Here is a 16,521-nt window from a genome sequence, read left to right on the forward strand (position 1 = left end):
CTCCTATACTCCCTCCCTATCTCTGTAACCCCCTCCAGCCCCTACCCCCCCCCATCTCTGTAACCTCTTCCAGCTCCTACACCCTCTCCCTATCTCTGTAACCTCCTCCAGTTCCTACACCCCCTCCCTATCTCTGTCACCTCCTCCAGTTGCTATGGTACATCTCTATGACTCTATGACCCTTTGAGATCTCTGTGCTCCTCTAATTCTGGTTTTATCATCATCTCCTGTTCTGAAGCTGTGGAAACTGATGGAGAAATTAGTGAGATTCTTTAATGCAGAATCCCAAATATAACATTCATCAACAGTGAACCAATCTGGCGATATATAAGATTGTGAGGTACTTGGATAGGGTGGACATGAAGGCACATTTTCCCATTAGTCAACATGTCAAGAAGTGGCTCACCACCATCTTCTCAAGGGCGACTAGGAACAGGCAATAAACGCTTGCCAGGCAGCGATGTCCACATTCCACTAATGAATATTTTTTAAAAAACAGGAATAGATTGAAGCTCAGAGGAAGGAGGACGAGAGGAGAGTTGAGAAGAGCTTTATTCACTCAGCCAGTAGGTCGGCCATTTTGGATTGAGAAGTGGAGAAATTTCTTCAAGAGAGTGGTGTATCATTGAAATTCTCTCCCTCAGTGGGCAGTGAAGGCTCAGTCATTGTGAATGTCTAACACAGTGATCACAGGTTTCTCAATGTTGAAGATATCAAGGGATAGTGCAGGAAAACGGGTGAGGTAGGTCAGCTATGGTCAAGTGAAGTGAGGGGTCGAATGGCCTTCCCCTGTTCCTATTTCCAGTGCAGCCCAAGGCCTTTTAGCTCAGGTTCATTCCGGCCGCGTGGAATTCCTGATCCCTGCAGCATGTTTTGCTTCCTTCGGAAGCTCACCTCAGCCATCCTTGTCACCCTGACCAGGATTCCCGTGACTCCTCATGCCAAACAAACCAAAAAAAACAGAAAATATAAAAACTCACTTGCTGGAGAGCACATTTGCTGTTTGCACTGAGTGGTGCTGCATGGAACAGAGAGAGAGAGAGAGAGAGAGAGCTGCAAATTGGTTGTTTTTTTATCTGGGGTTCAACAGCAGACCCGATCCAATCATAACATTCCTCAGCAAATGAGTTCGGCCTTTATCAGGAACAAGCAGAGTTATTACACAGTGTGTAAACACAGTGATTTTTACATTTTGCAGCTCCCTGCTCAGCCAACTGATTAAGAGATGCATTCGGACCGAGCCTGCAGTAACCATGCCACAAGCGCAGGAGCTTAGCTGGCATCCTGCCTGGCGAGAGTGCGCCAACTGAGGGCTGCCTAGAGTGAGTCTGCATCGCTCTGGCGCCAGCCATTTACTGGGCACCCTCCTCTCAGCCTGGCCCTGACAGGGGCACCAAGCATCACAGCATGATGTGTACTTTAAAAAATCGCAGGGCGTGCACATCACCAGTGAAGGTAACATCGGTTGGACACGTTGGTAGCTGGCCTTTGAACTGAACGACTTGCCAGCTTCACTTCAGGAGGTGGTTATACTCATTGCTGCCCATCTGGAGTCAAAACATGATCCTAGAGGATGGCAGTTATTACGCTGAGAGGACACTGGTGAACCAGAAAGGCTTCTATTACAATCGGCAGCGGTTAGCACGCTGTGACTGGACCATTTCTTAAAAATTCCAGACTCTAATTTTGGTCACTTTGAATTTGACCATCAGCCAGGGTGGGATTTGATCTGATGCCTACTGAATATTAGCCTCGGACTCTGCACTGGGAGACCAGTGACATTACAACTCCACCACCACCACCACCTCCCTTTGTGAACAGTTCTCTGTGCTGCGTTTTCATTGTAAAGGGTTACAGCGACTCTAGGGACATGAACGGGGAGAAGTGGAGAATCTCAGCAGCCCTGGCAGCATCTGTGGAGAGAGACCGATCCAATGTTGTGAGTCCAGTGATTCTTCTCCGGATCTTCGAAGATGCGTCATGTTGGATTCACAATGTGAACTGTTCACAGATGCTGCCACATCTGCTGAGTTTGTCCAGCTCTCCCTGCTTTTATGATATACTATATCTCCAAAGTTTCTTTAAATATAGAAACACTTAAGCATCTGCTGTGGATCTGCACACCGCTCACTTGTGTCTGAACCGGAAAGTTCCAGATTCAAGTCCCACTCCAGGGCTTGAACTCGAACACTGAAGCAGACACGGCTAGAGTGAGTCCAGAGAGGGTGCTGCACATTTGGAGGGTCAGTACTGAAGGAGTGCCACACCGTTCCAGAGTCAGTGCTGATAGAGTGCCGCACTGTTGGAGGATCGGTGCTGAGGGAGTGGCGCACTGTCCCAGGGTCAGTGCTGAGGGAGCACTGCACTGTCGGAGGGTCAGCGCTGAGGGAGCGCCACACTATCGGAGGTTCAGTGCTGAGGGAGCGTCGCACTATCGTAGGGTCAGCGCTGAGGGAGTGCTGCACCGTCGAAGGATCAGCACTGAGGGAGCCTTGCACTGTCAGAGGGTCAGTGCTGAGGGAGTGCCGCACTGTTGGAGGGTCAGTGCTGCGGGAGCAGGCACTGTCAGAGGGTCAGTGCTGAGGGAGTGGGCACTGTCAGAGCATCAGTGCTGAGGGAGTGCGGCACTGTCAGAGGGTCAGTGCTGAGGGAGTGCCGCACTGTTGGAGGGTCAGTGCTGCGGGAGCGGGCACTGTTAGAGGGTCAGTGCTGAGGGAGTGGACACTGTCGGAGCATCAGTGCTGAGGGAGTGCGGCACTGTCAGAGGGTCAGTGCTGAGGGAGTGCCGCACTGTTGAAGGGTCGGTGCTGAGGGAGTGGGCACTGTCAGAGGGTCGGTGCTGAGGGAGTGCCGCACTGTTGGAGGGTCGGTGCTGAGGGAGTGCCGCACTGTCAGAGGGTCAGTGCTGAGGGAGTGCCGCACTGCTGAAGGGTCGGTGCTGAGGGAGTGCCGCACTGTCAGAGGGTCGGCGCTGAGGGAGTGTCGCACTGTTGGAGGATTCGGTGCTGAGGGAGTGCCGCACTGTTGGAGGGTCGGTGCTGAGGGAGTGCCGCACTGTCGGAGGGTCAGCGCTGAGGGAGCACTGCACTACCGTAGGGTCAGCTCTGGGGGAGCACCGCACTGGCGGAGGGTCAGTGCTGAGGGAGCGGGCACTGTCACAGGGTCAGTGCTGAGGGAGCGGTGCACTGTCGGAGGGTCAGCGCTGAGGGAGCGCTGCACTATCGTAGGGTCAGTGCTGAGGGAGCGCTGCACCGTCGAAGGATCAGTGCTGAGGGAGCCTTGCACTGTCAGAGGGTCAGTGCTGAGGGAGCGCCGCACTGTCGGAGGGTCAGTGCTGCGGGAGCGGGGACTGTCAGAGGGTCAGTGCTGCGGGAGCGGGCACTGTCAGAGGGTCAGTGCTGAGGGAGCGGGCTCTGTCGAAGAGTCAGTACTGAGGGTGCCTCACACTGTCGGAGGGTCAGTGCTGAGGGAGCCTCACACTGTCAGAGGGTCAGTGCTGAGGGAGCGGGCACTGTCGGAGGGTCAGCGCTGAGGGTGCCTCGCACTGTCTGAGGATCAGCACTGAGGGAGCCTCGCACTATCGTAGGGTCAGCGCTGAGGAAACCTCAAACTGTCGGAGGGTCAGCGCTGAGGGAGCCTCGCAATGTCGGAGGGTCAGCACTGAGGGAACCTCACACTATCGGAGGGTCAGCACTGAGGGAACCTCACACTGTCGGAGGGTCAGCGCTGAGGGAGCCTTGCATTGTCGGAGGGTCAATGCTGAGGGAGCCTCGCACTGTCTGAGGGTCAGTGCTGAGGGAACCTCACACTGTCTGAGGGTCAGCGCTGAGGGAGCAGGCATTGTCGGAGGGTCAGTGCTAAGAGTACGCTGCTAAATGAGCTGTGAGATTATCATAGTGCTAATTGTGTTCGCTTGCTGTGTGCGTTTCCCACAGTACACCAGAGGCCGTGACATATTTTGGATTGTCTGTTTCTATATAAATACACCTCTCTGCACACTGTCTGAGGGTCAGCGCTGAGGGAGCGGGCATTGTCGGAGGGTCAGTGCTAAGAGTACGCTGCTAAATGAGCTGTGAGATTATCACAGTGCTAATTGTGTTCGCTTGCTGTGTGCGTTTCCCACAGTACACCAGAGGCCGTGACATATTTTGGATTGTCTGTTTCTATATAAATACACCTCTCTGCTTTTTGAATCATTTTGGATCAAATGCAGCAATGCTAAATGAGGATGACACCAGACCGATAGAGTATAAGCCAAGATGGAACAGGCTGTGGGACACAGGCAGCTGAAGACTGAGCTGAGCAGTATCTCGATAAATTGGGAATGGAGTTTGTTTGGGTTGAAAACCCCTGGAGGAGACAGGAGCTTGGGACAATATGCACCTTTACTTCAATGTTGCAGCCTGGCGCTATGGAGAGGGATGGAGGAGACTTCCATAGAGACACAGAAATCTTCAGCCTGGAAACAGCAGGATCCTTCAGCCCAAATTGTCCACGCTTTCACAATTAATCTAGTCCCACTTGCCTGCTTTGGTCCACATCCCTCCATACCTACCCCATCCACATATCTGTCCAAATGTTTCTTCAACGACAAAATTGTACTCACTTCCACCACTATCTCTGGCAGGCAGTTCCAGACACTCACCACCCTCTGTATGAAAAGGGTGATCCTCAGGTCCCTTTTAAATGTTTCCCCTCTCACCTTAAACCTTTGCCCTCTAGTTTTAGCCTCCCCCATGCTGGGGAATAGCTGTTGGCTATCTATCTTAACAGTGCCTCTCACGATTGTGTAGACCTCTATAAAGGTCACCCCTCAGTCTCTTACGTTCCAGGGAAGAAGTCCCAGCCTATTCAGCTTCTCCTTACAACTCAATCCTGCCAGTCCAGGCAGCATCCTGGTGAATATTTTCTGCATTCTTTCTAGTTTAATAACATCCTATCTATACTAGGACAATGACAAGTGCATGCAATATTCTAAATGTGCTGTTACCAATCTCTTGTACAGCTGCAATAAGATGTCCCAACTCCTATCCTCAATGAAGGTAAGTGTGCAAAATGCCTTCTTCATCACCCTGTCTGCCTGTGATGCCACTTTCAAGGAACTGCGAAACTGTACTGCTAGATCTCCTTGTCCTATAACACTCCCCAAGGCCTTACCATTCACTGTGGTAGTCCTACACTGTAAGTAAATGCTTTCCAGTACTTGGCTGAGCAGAAATCTCTCTTCTGCACTTCCTGCCTGACACCATTGTGATGTGGGAGGGATTACACCATTTGCCCGGCTGCAATCTGAGTGCACCTCCCTTGGTCAAGCCCAGGAGTGGGAATCGAACCTGCAGGTCTGAGACTGGGAGCCAAGCTGTGCACTACTCAACCTCCATCAACATGAGCAATCCAACTGGGAGACCCCTCTTTAACCAGACAGTGGGGGGTGAATATGGAACGGGCCCCCTTGGAGAGTGGAGAAGGAGATGGGGAGATGTGAGGCAGTGGATAATTGGTGAAGGGAGATGGGTAGAGGTTGGGAGGAGTCTCGTGTGGAGCTGAAATACTAGTACAGGGCAGATGGGCTGAACGGCCTGCTTGCGTTCTATGAACTCTTGACATGGACACTGGGTGAGTTCCTGATCCCTCAATACGCACTGCCCGGGGAGTGCGCATGCTAACAAACCACTGGGGAATAAGTTTTTAAAAATAATTATTCACTGGAAATGAAGGCTGATTTTCCAAAAACGCGCAGAAGAGTCAAGTTAATGTGGAGCCATCTGCTGGTCTAAAAATTCACAATGACAGAAGTAGCAAGCAGCGGGTTACAATACAGAACGACCACGCAGAGTCCTGGAGAAATTCAGCAGGCTCTGGCAGTGCTGGTGGAGAGAGAACCAGTGTTAATGTTTCGAGTCCAGTGATCCCTCTTCAAAGCAGTGTGTGTTTGCAGAGCCAGTTTGCGGGCCATGCCCGGATTAAATGCTGAAACATTGACGTTCCTGTGGTTATGCAGTAACAGGATACACCTACTCAGGCTGACCTCCCTTGGTCGTGTCAAAGGGGTCAGGAACCACAAACCTATTGGGCACAGAGCATTCCCTCCACTGTCAGGTCCGACATAGGGATGTTCACTGATGGTCTGCACAATGTTCGGCATCATTCCTGACCCTTCAAATATTGAACCAACCTATGCCTACGTGCAGCTGGACCTGGCTTGATGTACAGCAAGTGACATTTGTACAATGTTAGCACTAGGCAATGGCCATCTCCAACAAGATAGAATCTAACCATCAACCCTTGACATTCAATGTCATTACCATCACTTAGAACATCTTGGAGGGGGGTTACCATTGATCAGAAACTGAACTGGACTTGCCATATACACACATTGATTGCAAGCACAAGCCCTGAGCAGTTGCGAATCCTGCAGTGGGTAATTCCCTCCTGACTCCCCAAAGCCTGTCCCCCACCTACAAGCTAGGAGTGTGATGGAATACTCCCCACTTGCCCTGGATAGGTGCAGCGCCAAAAACACTCAAGAAGCTTGACACCATCCAGGACTAAGCAGCCCGCGTAATTGGCATCACACCCACAAGCACCCACTTCCTTCACCACCGATGCTCAGTAGCACTAGCTATGCCATCCACAAGATGCACTGCAGCAACTCATACAGGGTTCTTCCACAGCACCTTCCAAACTCGTGACCTCTAACATCAAGAAGAACAAGGGCAACAGATACAAGGAACACCAAACCCTGCCAGTTCCTGTCAGAGTCATTCACCATCCTCACCGGGAAATATATCGCCGTTCCTTCAGTGTTATTGGGTCAAAATCTTGGAATTCCCTCCCTAACAGCACTGTGTGGGGGTCCCTACACCTCAAGGATGACAGAAATTCAAAAAGGCAGTTGCTCACCACTTTCATAATCTGATTGGCCACAATATGAATTCGCCTTCCTTTGGTCGTCAAGTCCGGGAGTGGGAGAATGGCAGTTAGAGCTGAATGAGTTTAGAAGGAAAATCCAAGTGTGTCGGGAGTTGGGCTGCAGATTCAGAGAGTTCGCTTCTTTTTATTGTCACATATATGTAGAGAGATACAGTGAAAACTGTCCGGAGACCACAATCCGCCAACGTTTTGAGGTACGTGGAATAAAAACAAAGAGTTTATCTGGAATTGCTGGAGACCAATAACAATGACACAAAGATTATGGCTAAAAATACCACATGCAGGTGGGGGTCATTTTAAAACAGTGGAATTCTTTGAGCAAGTCTCAATTGATGCTCTGGTGATTATGGGGAAAGGGAAGTCTATGTAGAATGAGAAGTGATTTTGGAGGAAATGCAAGATGGTTACAGTCACAAAGCAGGATAAATGAGAGAAAAGCACAGAGAGACATGAAAGGAGGGGGTGGTGATGGCATACTATATATGTGGTTCCCTCAGGGGCAAGGGGCCACTGAGAGATTACGAAATACAGTGGACTGACCCTCTGACAGTGCGGCACTCCCTTGATACTGACCCTCCGACACTACAGCGCTCCCTCAGCACTGACCCTCCAACATTACAGCACTCCCTCAGCACTGACCCTCCGACACTACAGCACTCCCTCAGCACTGACCCTCTGACACTACAGCACTCCCTCAGCACTGACCCTCCAACATTACAGCACTCCCTCAGCACTGACCCTCCGACACTACAGCACTCCCTCAGCACGGACCATCTGACAGTGCAGCACTTCCTCAGCACTGACCCCATGACAGTGCTCGCTCCCTCGACACTGGCCCTCCGACACTACAGCACTCCCTCAGCAGTGACCCTCCGACAGTGCCCACTCCCTCAGCACTGACCCACTGACAGTGCAGCGCTCACTCAGTGCTGACCCTCTGACAGCGCAGCACGCCCTCAGTGCTAACCCTCCGACAGTGCCCACTCCCTCAGTTCTGACACTCCAACAATGCAGCGCTCCTTCAGTACTGACCGACTGATAGTGCAGCGCTCACTCAGTGCTGACCCTCCAACAGTGCCCACTCCCTCAGCACTGACCCTCCGCCAGTGCGGCACTCCCTCAGCACTGACCCTCCAACAATGCGGCACTCCTTCAGCACTGACTCTCCGACAGTGCGGCACTCCTTCAGCGCTGACCCACTGACAATGCGGCACTCCTTCAGCGCTGACTCTCTGATAGTGCGACACTCCTTCAGCACTGACCCTCCGACAGTGCAGCACTCCTTCAGCACTGCGGTGGCACTCCTGTGTCAGGGTGTATTAGTACCTGAATCACATGCAGGTGTGGACATGCAGATACAGTGAGTGATTGGGAAGGCAAATGGAATGATGACCTTATTGAAAGGGGAATGGAATGGCTGAGTAGGGTGGACCTGCTGAATCAGTAAGGTCACATCTAGAGCACAGTCTACAGTTTTGGTCTCCTTGACAGAGGAAGGATACCGTGGTAACTGAAGCAGGTCAAAGACGAGCAATTCTAACAACCCCCCCCATCCCACCTTCCAGGCTTGTAGCTTGCCTCCCTCCCCCCCAGGCCTGTAGCTCTCCTTCCATCTCCCCCCAAGCTGACCTGTTATACATGTTACATGTAATCACTGCGCATGGCAAACAATAAGACCATATCCACACAGTGGGCTCTCTTCATGGAAACAAAATCTTGGGTGACAGCCTTACCCAATCAGCGCCAACCTTGAATTTAAATCCAATTTTGGTAGCATTTTCTATCAATCACATGTCAACCAATCAACAGCCTTTTCCCACACAGTATAAATTGCTGAGCCCTTTGTGATGTGGCATTCTTGTGATTCGGTCCTGATGAGTTAACAAGGGAACAATAGAGACAAAGTGCCTTCTTTTTTTCAGCAGTGCTCGAATTCTGCACCACCAAGTGACAATTTGATGCACCCTCCCATGAGGTACAGGGACCATGCGGTCAGGGAGGAACCCAGGAAGTTGCTTGCACGGTTCCGACTCCAGGTTGGAGAGATGTCACCTTTTGCCATTGCCGTCAGTGGCCTGTAAAGGTCACGTGGTGCGCGCCAGACAAATTTAAACAAACTATGCCTACCTTCTTCGACTGGTCAAGGAAGGCTTGCTTGATCTGCTTAAGAGTCGCGTCAGGTTTGATGCCAAGGACGGTGTAATAATCCTCGCCACTGGACCTGGCCAAGAGAGAAAACACAAAAGCACAGTGTTCATCCCCATGGGTTGTTGTAATGCAATTCTACAAGGGTTGGACAATGATCTGGGCATTTTAATAGGCCACACAGCAAGGGCCTTAGACACAGAAAGTATAGTCCTCTGCCCAACTACCATAAATATATAGAGTCATTGAGATATACAGCTTGGAAACAGACCCTTCAGATCAACTTGTCCATGCCAACTCAGATATCCGAAATTAATCTAGTCCCATTTGCCAGCATTCGGCCCATATCCCTCTCAACTCTTCCTATTCATGTCCCCATCCAGATGTCTTTTAAATGTTGTCTTTGTACGAGCCTCCACCACTTCCTCTGGCAGCTCATTCCACACACGCACCACTCTCTGGGTGAAAAAGTTGCCCCTTTTTAAATCTTTCCCCTCTCACCTTAAACATATGCTCTCTAGATTTGGACTCCCATACCCTAGGAAAAAGATCTTGACTATTCACCCTATCCGTGTCCCTCATGATTTTATAAACCTCCATAAGGTTTCCCCTCAGCCTCCGCGCTCCAGAGAAAACAGTCTCAGCCTATTTAGCCTCTCTCTAAAGCTCAAATCCTCCAAACCCTGGCAAGATCGTTGTAAATCTTTTCTACACCCTGTCAAGTTTAACAACTTCCTACCTTGAGCAGGGAGTCCAGAATTGTATGCAGTACTCCAAAAGTGGCCTCAGCAATTTCCTGTACAGTTGCAGTATGAAATCCTAACTCCTATCCACCAAGGCACTGATCAATACAGGCAAATGTACCAAATGTTTTCTTCACTACCCTGTCTACTGGCAATTGTGCTTTTAAGGAACTATGAAACTGCACCCCAATGTCATACGATATGTCTTCTCCTGAATATGGCTAAGAATCAGTTGGTGTTCCTCATGGACCGAATAGGACGAAGAAAGATCAGGTAGCTCTTCACCATCTTAAAAGGCCAGCTCGAGAACAATTTGGCTAATTTGGGAATGAGTGATAATGTGACCGGACAAGTAATCCAGAGAAACAAGCTAATATAAGGAGGGGTGTAGAAGCTGGAGGTTATTGAGCTAGGGAGGGGTGTAGGGGCTGGCGGAGGATGTAGAGATAGGAGGTGGTTACAGAGATAGGGAGGAGTGTAAGGGATGGAGGAAGTGACAGAAACAGAGAAGGGTATAGGGGTTGGAAGAGGTTACAAAGATAGGGAGGGGTATAGGGTTAGAGGAGGTTGCAGAAATAGGGAGTGGTATAGGGATTGGAGAAGGTTACAGGGATAGGGAGAGGTGTAGGGACTGGAGGAGGTTACAGAGATAGGGAGTGGCTTAAGGGCTGTGTCCTGATCCATACAAATCCTTGTCATGACACTGGAGAGGATACAGACGTTTCCAAGGATGGTGTCTAAACTGGAGAACATTAGCACTGAGGAGAGACCATACACTCTAGGGTAAGAACAGGAAGTGCTGGAGAAACTCAGGAGGCCTGGCAGCATTTGCAGAGAGAGAGAAAAAGAGAGCAGCTACATTTTCACAAAGTTACACAATTGTTAGGAGACAGAGGGAGGCCATCCAGTTCATCGTGGGTGTATCATCTCTTCAAATGAGCATCGTTACCTCGTGTTAATCTCCTGCTTTTTCCCCAAACCCTTGCACAGTTTGTTTATTCAAACAGTCATCCAACGCTCTCTCGACTGCCTCAATTGAACCTGCCTCCACCACATTTCCAGACAATGTCCTAGCCACTCGCTGAGTGAAAACAGTTTTCCTCACTTCGCTTTTGTTTCTTTCACAGACCACTCCAAATCTATGTCTTTTCCGTCTCAGGAGCGGGAACAGCTTCTTTTTATCCGTCATGATTTTTGAAAACCTCCATCAGTTCTCCTGTTGGTTGCCTTCTCTCTAAGGTGAACAGTCCCAACCTCTTCAACCTAGTTTCTCATCGCTGGAACCATTCTTGTGAATCACTTCTGTATTCTCTGCCGTGTCTTCACATCTTTCTCATAACTGTACACGACACTCCCGATGAAATCTAACAAGTGGCTCGTACGCATTCAACATCACCTCCTTACTCTGCCTCCATTAATAAATCCAAGGCCATTCTCTACTTTATTAGCTGCTGTTTCGAGCTGTCCTGCTACCTTCAGTGATAAGTGCACATATACACCCATATCCCTCTGCTCCTGCAGCCCCTTTAGAATCATACCCGCTATTTTGTATTGTCTTTCAATTCTCTTCCTATGACAGTGCATCACTGCGCACTTCTCTGCACTGAACCCCATCTGCCGCCTATCTGCCCACACCACCAACTTGTCAATGGAGTTCTACACTGTCCTCCTCACTGCTTACAATCCTTCCTGAGTTTCATGTCATCTGCAAACTTTGAAATTGTCCCATGCACACCAAGATGTAGATCATTAATACACATCAGGAAAAGCAGCAATCCCTGGAGAAATTCACTACAAACCTTTCTCCAGCCCGAAAAGCATCCATTGCCCATTATTCTCTGTTTCCTGCCACACAGTCAATTTTGAACCCGGTTTTGAGTCTTTGCGACACAGAAGGCTGCAGGGAGATCTGACTGAAGTGTGCAAAATTGCAAGTATCCTAAATTGAGTGAACAGGAAGGCAATGTACCTCTTGCTCAAAGGTGCACCTTTTCAGAGGTGGGGGGAGGGGCATAAATTTAGGAGTGGGTTCATTCGGAAGGGATCGGGAACTCACTGCCTGAAAGTTCTCATAAATGTTCACAAAGTGCTTGGAGGTGCCTTCAAAGAGCTGCAGCCAACAGGGATGAACCAAGTGCTGTGGAAAGTGGCTGCTTGTCGGCCGCAGTGCGCGTGGACAAGCAGCGGGCCGAATGGCCTCCCTGCGGGCTGCAAACATCTCTGACAGAAAACACTCATCGTGCAACAAAGAACCCATCGACTTCAGTCTGAGTTGTTAGATTCCGATCGAGGAATGCAGGCTGAAAAAGGTCTTTCCTTGCTCTGGGCGTTTCAGCCGAGCCTCCTGGCTTCTGGCTCCTTCAAAAGGAGGCAACTGTCTCCCCAAAGACACACTGCTGGGCTTGTCCGTCTCCACAGATCGTCATTGTTTGGAAGGCTCCATCAGTGCATACTTCAAATGTTTTCTGGGTGATGAATCTTCCGACAGTCGGCTCAGACAGACTCTGGAGTGTTTGGACGTAGATGATGCCACTGCGACCGGTTGGAGGAGGTTTCAGGGTCCCACAGACCAGGACGTAGTGCACATTCAAAGTTCTAGTTTCCTCCTTTGAGGAAATAAGGATGGATGTCATTTAGCGCTGTTTGACTTTAAAACAAGCACCCAACGACGATGGGAGATGACTTCCTGTCCATTATCACCAACACCCTGTTGCTGCCACCATGGCTTCTGTGTTCTGACCATCGGTGAGTAAGGGCTGTGGAATCCATACCCTGGGACAGAAAACATAGGGAACAAGGACAACCAACATCACTACCAAAATAATGGGGAGGCCACGGTCTTATCGGGAGACTATTAATCCAGAGACCTAGATATTATTCTGGGGACCTATGCTCAAGTGCCATCATGGCCGATGGTGCAATTTGAATTAAATTAAACTCTGGAAATGAAGGGTCTAATGACGACCAAGAAAACATTGTCGATTGTCAGAAACAATCCCAGTGTTTCTGATTTTCTGCACATGCCTTTCTTTCATTTTTTTTTGTAGCGTATGAAAGCACTCTTGCCCTTTAGGGACAGAAATCTGCCATCCTTATCTGGTCTGGCCTACATGTGAGTCCCGACCCACACTGATGTGGTTGACACTGACCTGCTCTTTGAAAAGGCTGAGTGAGCCGCTCAGTTCAAGGGGCAATTAGGGGATGGGCCTTGCCAGCAAGGCACTCACTCCAACGACGCTCAAATCCCACGTGTAAAGAAAATTAACACAATCTGGGTTGAGAATGCTTTGGGATCTGGCTGAGAGACTTTCTTGGCTTGTGGGCAGTGGCCCCAGATGGCAGCAAGGGCAATTCACCCACCTGTATAAGGCTGTGGAGATCCTCCGAGAAGACACGCTGTACCTCAGGCAGTACTTGCCAGCTAAGGTCTGGGCACCCAGAAGCATGTCACTCTGTCACCTGACAGCTTCCTGCCCTTGCCTGCAGTAAACAGCAAAAAAAAAGTTTTAATAAAGCGCAAATCATCGGGAGATTTCAGCACCTCCCTATCAAGTCAGACTGTCAGAGGCAATGACAAACAGAGGAACTCCAGCCATACCCTTATCTACCCCGATGGTTGCCATTGGAGGAACAGTGGAGGTACCTCTCCCTGGTGTCCCAGAACTAGCATTGTTGTGACGACCTCAGCCATTACCTAATTGCTGGTCATGGAAGCCTCCTGTGTGCAAACTGAGCATTGTACTTCCTATATTCCAATAGAAACTGTACGTCAGAAATACATAGCTCAGTATAAAGTGCCTGAGACCAGAAAATTTCTTTGTTATTCGATGAAATAAAGTTGAGTCTTAACAGGTTTAGCTTTACTCAGTGTCTATGAGCTTGATGTGAACTGGGACCTGATCTCCTTGGAACTTTCCTGAGAGAGCAGAAAGATAGCATGAGAGCAAGAGAACCTTTTACTATCTGATCTGATGTCTAGAGCATGCAAAGAGCCTCAAGATTCATTTGTTGATCTCTGTGCAGAGCCTTAACCTCCTTGGGTGCACATATTTATGCCTATAGATGATTTAATACAGGAACGTACAGGACAAGAGGTTGGCCACTAAGCCCTTTACTCCTGCTCCAACATGTGATTACAAACAACTATGTAATTGGTTCTGGGTAGCAGAGCAGCTTATTCATAGATCCATACACATGAAGTACAGAAAGGCCCTTCGGCCCATTGAGTCTGCACTGACATATCTACCACAAAGACGCACTAATCCCAATTTCCTGCACCTGTCCCATATCCTAAAATGTTATGATACCTGAAGTGCTCATCCAAATATCTTTTTGCAGGTTGTAAGGTTTCTGGCCTTCACTACCTTCCCAGGCAGCACATTCCAGATTCCTACTACCCTCTAAATGAATAAGCTTTTTCCCCTAAATCCTGTCTGAATCTCTTGCCCTTTACCCTAAACCTTTTCCCTCTCATGACTGACCTCTCAACCAAGGGGAACCGTTGCTCTCTATTCTCCCTGTGCATACCTTACAAAGGTTTACAAAATTATGAGGGGCATGAATAGGATAAATAGACAAAGTCTTTTCCCTGGGGTGGGGGAGAGGGGAAAAATATAAACAGGTTCTAAGGGGCAACCTTTTCACACAGAGGATGGTGCGTGTATGGAATGAGCTGCCGGGGAAGTGGTGGAGGCTGGTACAATTGCGACATTTAAAAGGCATTTGGATGGGTATATGAATAGGAAGGGTTTGGAGGGATATGGGCCAGGTGCTGGCAGGTGGGACTAGATTGGGTTGGGATAACTGGTTGGCATGGACAGGTTGGACCGAAGGGTCTGTTTTCGTGCTGTAAGTCTCTATGACTCTAATAATCTCATACATCTTAATCTTGTCATCCCTCAGTCTTCTCCACTCTAAAGCAAACAATCCAAGCCTGTCTTGTCTCTCCTTATAGCTCAATGCTCTGTACAATTCCAACATTACCTCCTTACTTTTAAACTTTATGCAGCTTGGAGCTGTAAACAGGTAGAAAGGAGCCTTCAGACATCAGCAAGCTTAGGAGTTCTCCCTGTTCTCTGCTGTAAAAACCACTAAAACCCATTTACTTTCCCTTCAGCACTTAGTTTAAGCTATGACTTTTACTGGATGTATCAGAGATCTCTAAGTGTAAACCAGCACATCCTAGAAGCACTTGGAGGAGGAAGAGGATTGAGAAGCAGCTTTCTGATCAGTACAAGATTCAACTCAGGAGATCCTGTGAACAGGGACCACTAAGCTGCATCCTGGCTTATCTCTCCATCCACAATACCCGTGCTTTTGTCTTTCCCCATCTATGTCTGTCTTTGTGTGTCTGTACACAGGAGGGAGTTTATCCAGAGATTTGAGTTTCAACTAGTAGAGGTATACATCAAGACTTCATAGTTAGAGTCTATTTGTCAGAAACAATCACTCCAGTTAAGTGGAGAAACCTAGTCCATGGTTTCTGTGAACCTGGATCTGATAGACTGGTTATCTGGGGCATTCTTTTCAAAAGCTCCAATTTCTGGGACAACTCCCGGGGCTTGATTTTCAGTGTTCTCCCAACCACTTAACCAGTCTTTATCCCTTTGCAGCCTCCTATATCGTCGTCACAGCTTCCTTTCCGACCAATCTTTGTGTCATCCACACAGTCAACAGCCACACCAATAGTTTTGCCACTACAAGAGTGCGGGGAACTTGCCAGGATGTCCCAGCAGTCACGTGTTTTGGGTACAGTGAACGGTACAACACAGACTGCGGCAGCTTAAGGCGGTGTCTCACTGAGAGAGGGCGATTACAGAGGGCAGTGAAAGGTTGGGGGGGATGGGGCAGCCAACGATATCGACATCCCATGAACAATTTTAAAATTACTATTTATAACTTAGGTGTCTTGACCTACTTTCCACATGGACAGGACAACATTTCAAGATGATTTAGAATTACTGGATACCTGGAATTAACTCTGAAGCGTAAAACGCTAAAGAACACACCAGATGACGCAGCCAGATGAACAAGAATCCCAAAGGAGTAGATGGACCTTCGCAGTGTGTGATGGATTTGGGAAAAGTTGCTTCTGAGAAAGGAAATCCCACAGCGACTCCTGGGTCAGGGCAAGGGAGCACTCCCCACGACGTAGGTCTGAGCTGCACACATCCAAGGTAGGCCCTGCCACAACCCCCCCCAATCCTATTGTGACAAAAGCATGGTAGTCACCAATTTCAAAAACAGGCATCGCTTGGTTCATTTTCAATTTGTTTCATGAAGAGAAAGTTGCTTTTGGTTGAGGGCAGGGGGGTGTGTGGGTTAGATTGGGGGAGGAGCGAGACAAGAGGGAAGGAGTTACATGCTGCCATGACTCATATATGGAATCTGGAATCATGACTGGGAAGCCTCCTGCAGTTCAACAGCCTGCCAACACATACATAGCTTTGAATGTAGGTTTGCTCGCTGAGCTTGGAGGTTCATTTCCAGACGTTTCGTTACCTTTCTAGGTAAGATCTTCAGTGGGCCTCAGGCGAAGCAATGCTGAAAATTCCTGCTTTCTATTTATATGTTTGGTTTGTGATGTCATTTCCTGTGGTAATGTTATTTTCCGTGGTGAAGTCACTTCCTGTTCCTTTTCTCAGGGGGTGGGAGATGGGGTCTAACTCGATGTGTTTGTTGATAAGAGTTCCGGTTGGAA

The 16,521-nt window shown here is 49.0% G+C and overlaps 1 protein-coding gene across 3 annotated transcripts in view; it reads right to left on the minus strand.

The window, feature by feature from the left end:
• dnajc4 (DnaJ (Hsp40) homolog, subfamily C, member 4) overlaps positions 1-16,521 on the minus strand; it is a 49,332-nt gene that overhangs the window by 24,154 nt on the left and 8,657 nt on the right. For 2 of the 3 annotated variants that reach the window (XM_043682632.1, XM_043682633.1), the window contains 2 exons: positions 13,182-13,301; positions 9,061-9,154 (listed from right to left, as the gene is read on the minus strand). In XM_043682632.1, coding sequence (XP_043538567.1) covers positions 9,061-9,154; positions 13,182-13,267 — 180 coding nt within the window. In that variant the 5' untranslated portion in view covers positions 13,268-13,301. Of the gene's footprint in view, positions 1-9,060; positions 9,155-11,620; positions 12,576-13,181; positions 13,302-16,521 lie in introns of those variants that run through there. The other variant, XM_043682634.1, reaches the window with a different exon arrangement.

Source organism: Chiloscyllium plagiosum, chromosome 45 (assembly GCF_004010195.1).
Source record: "Chiloscyllium plagiosum isolate BGI_BamShark_2017 chromosome 45, ASM401019v2, whole genome shotgun sequence".
NCBI lineage: Eukaryota > Metazoa > Chordata > Chondrichthyes > Orectolobiformes > Hemiscylliidae > Chiloscyllium > Chiloscyllium plagiosum.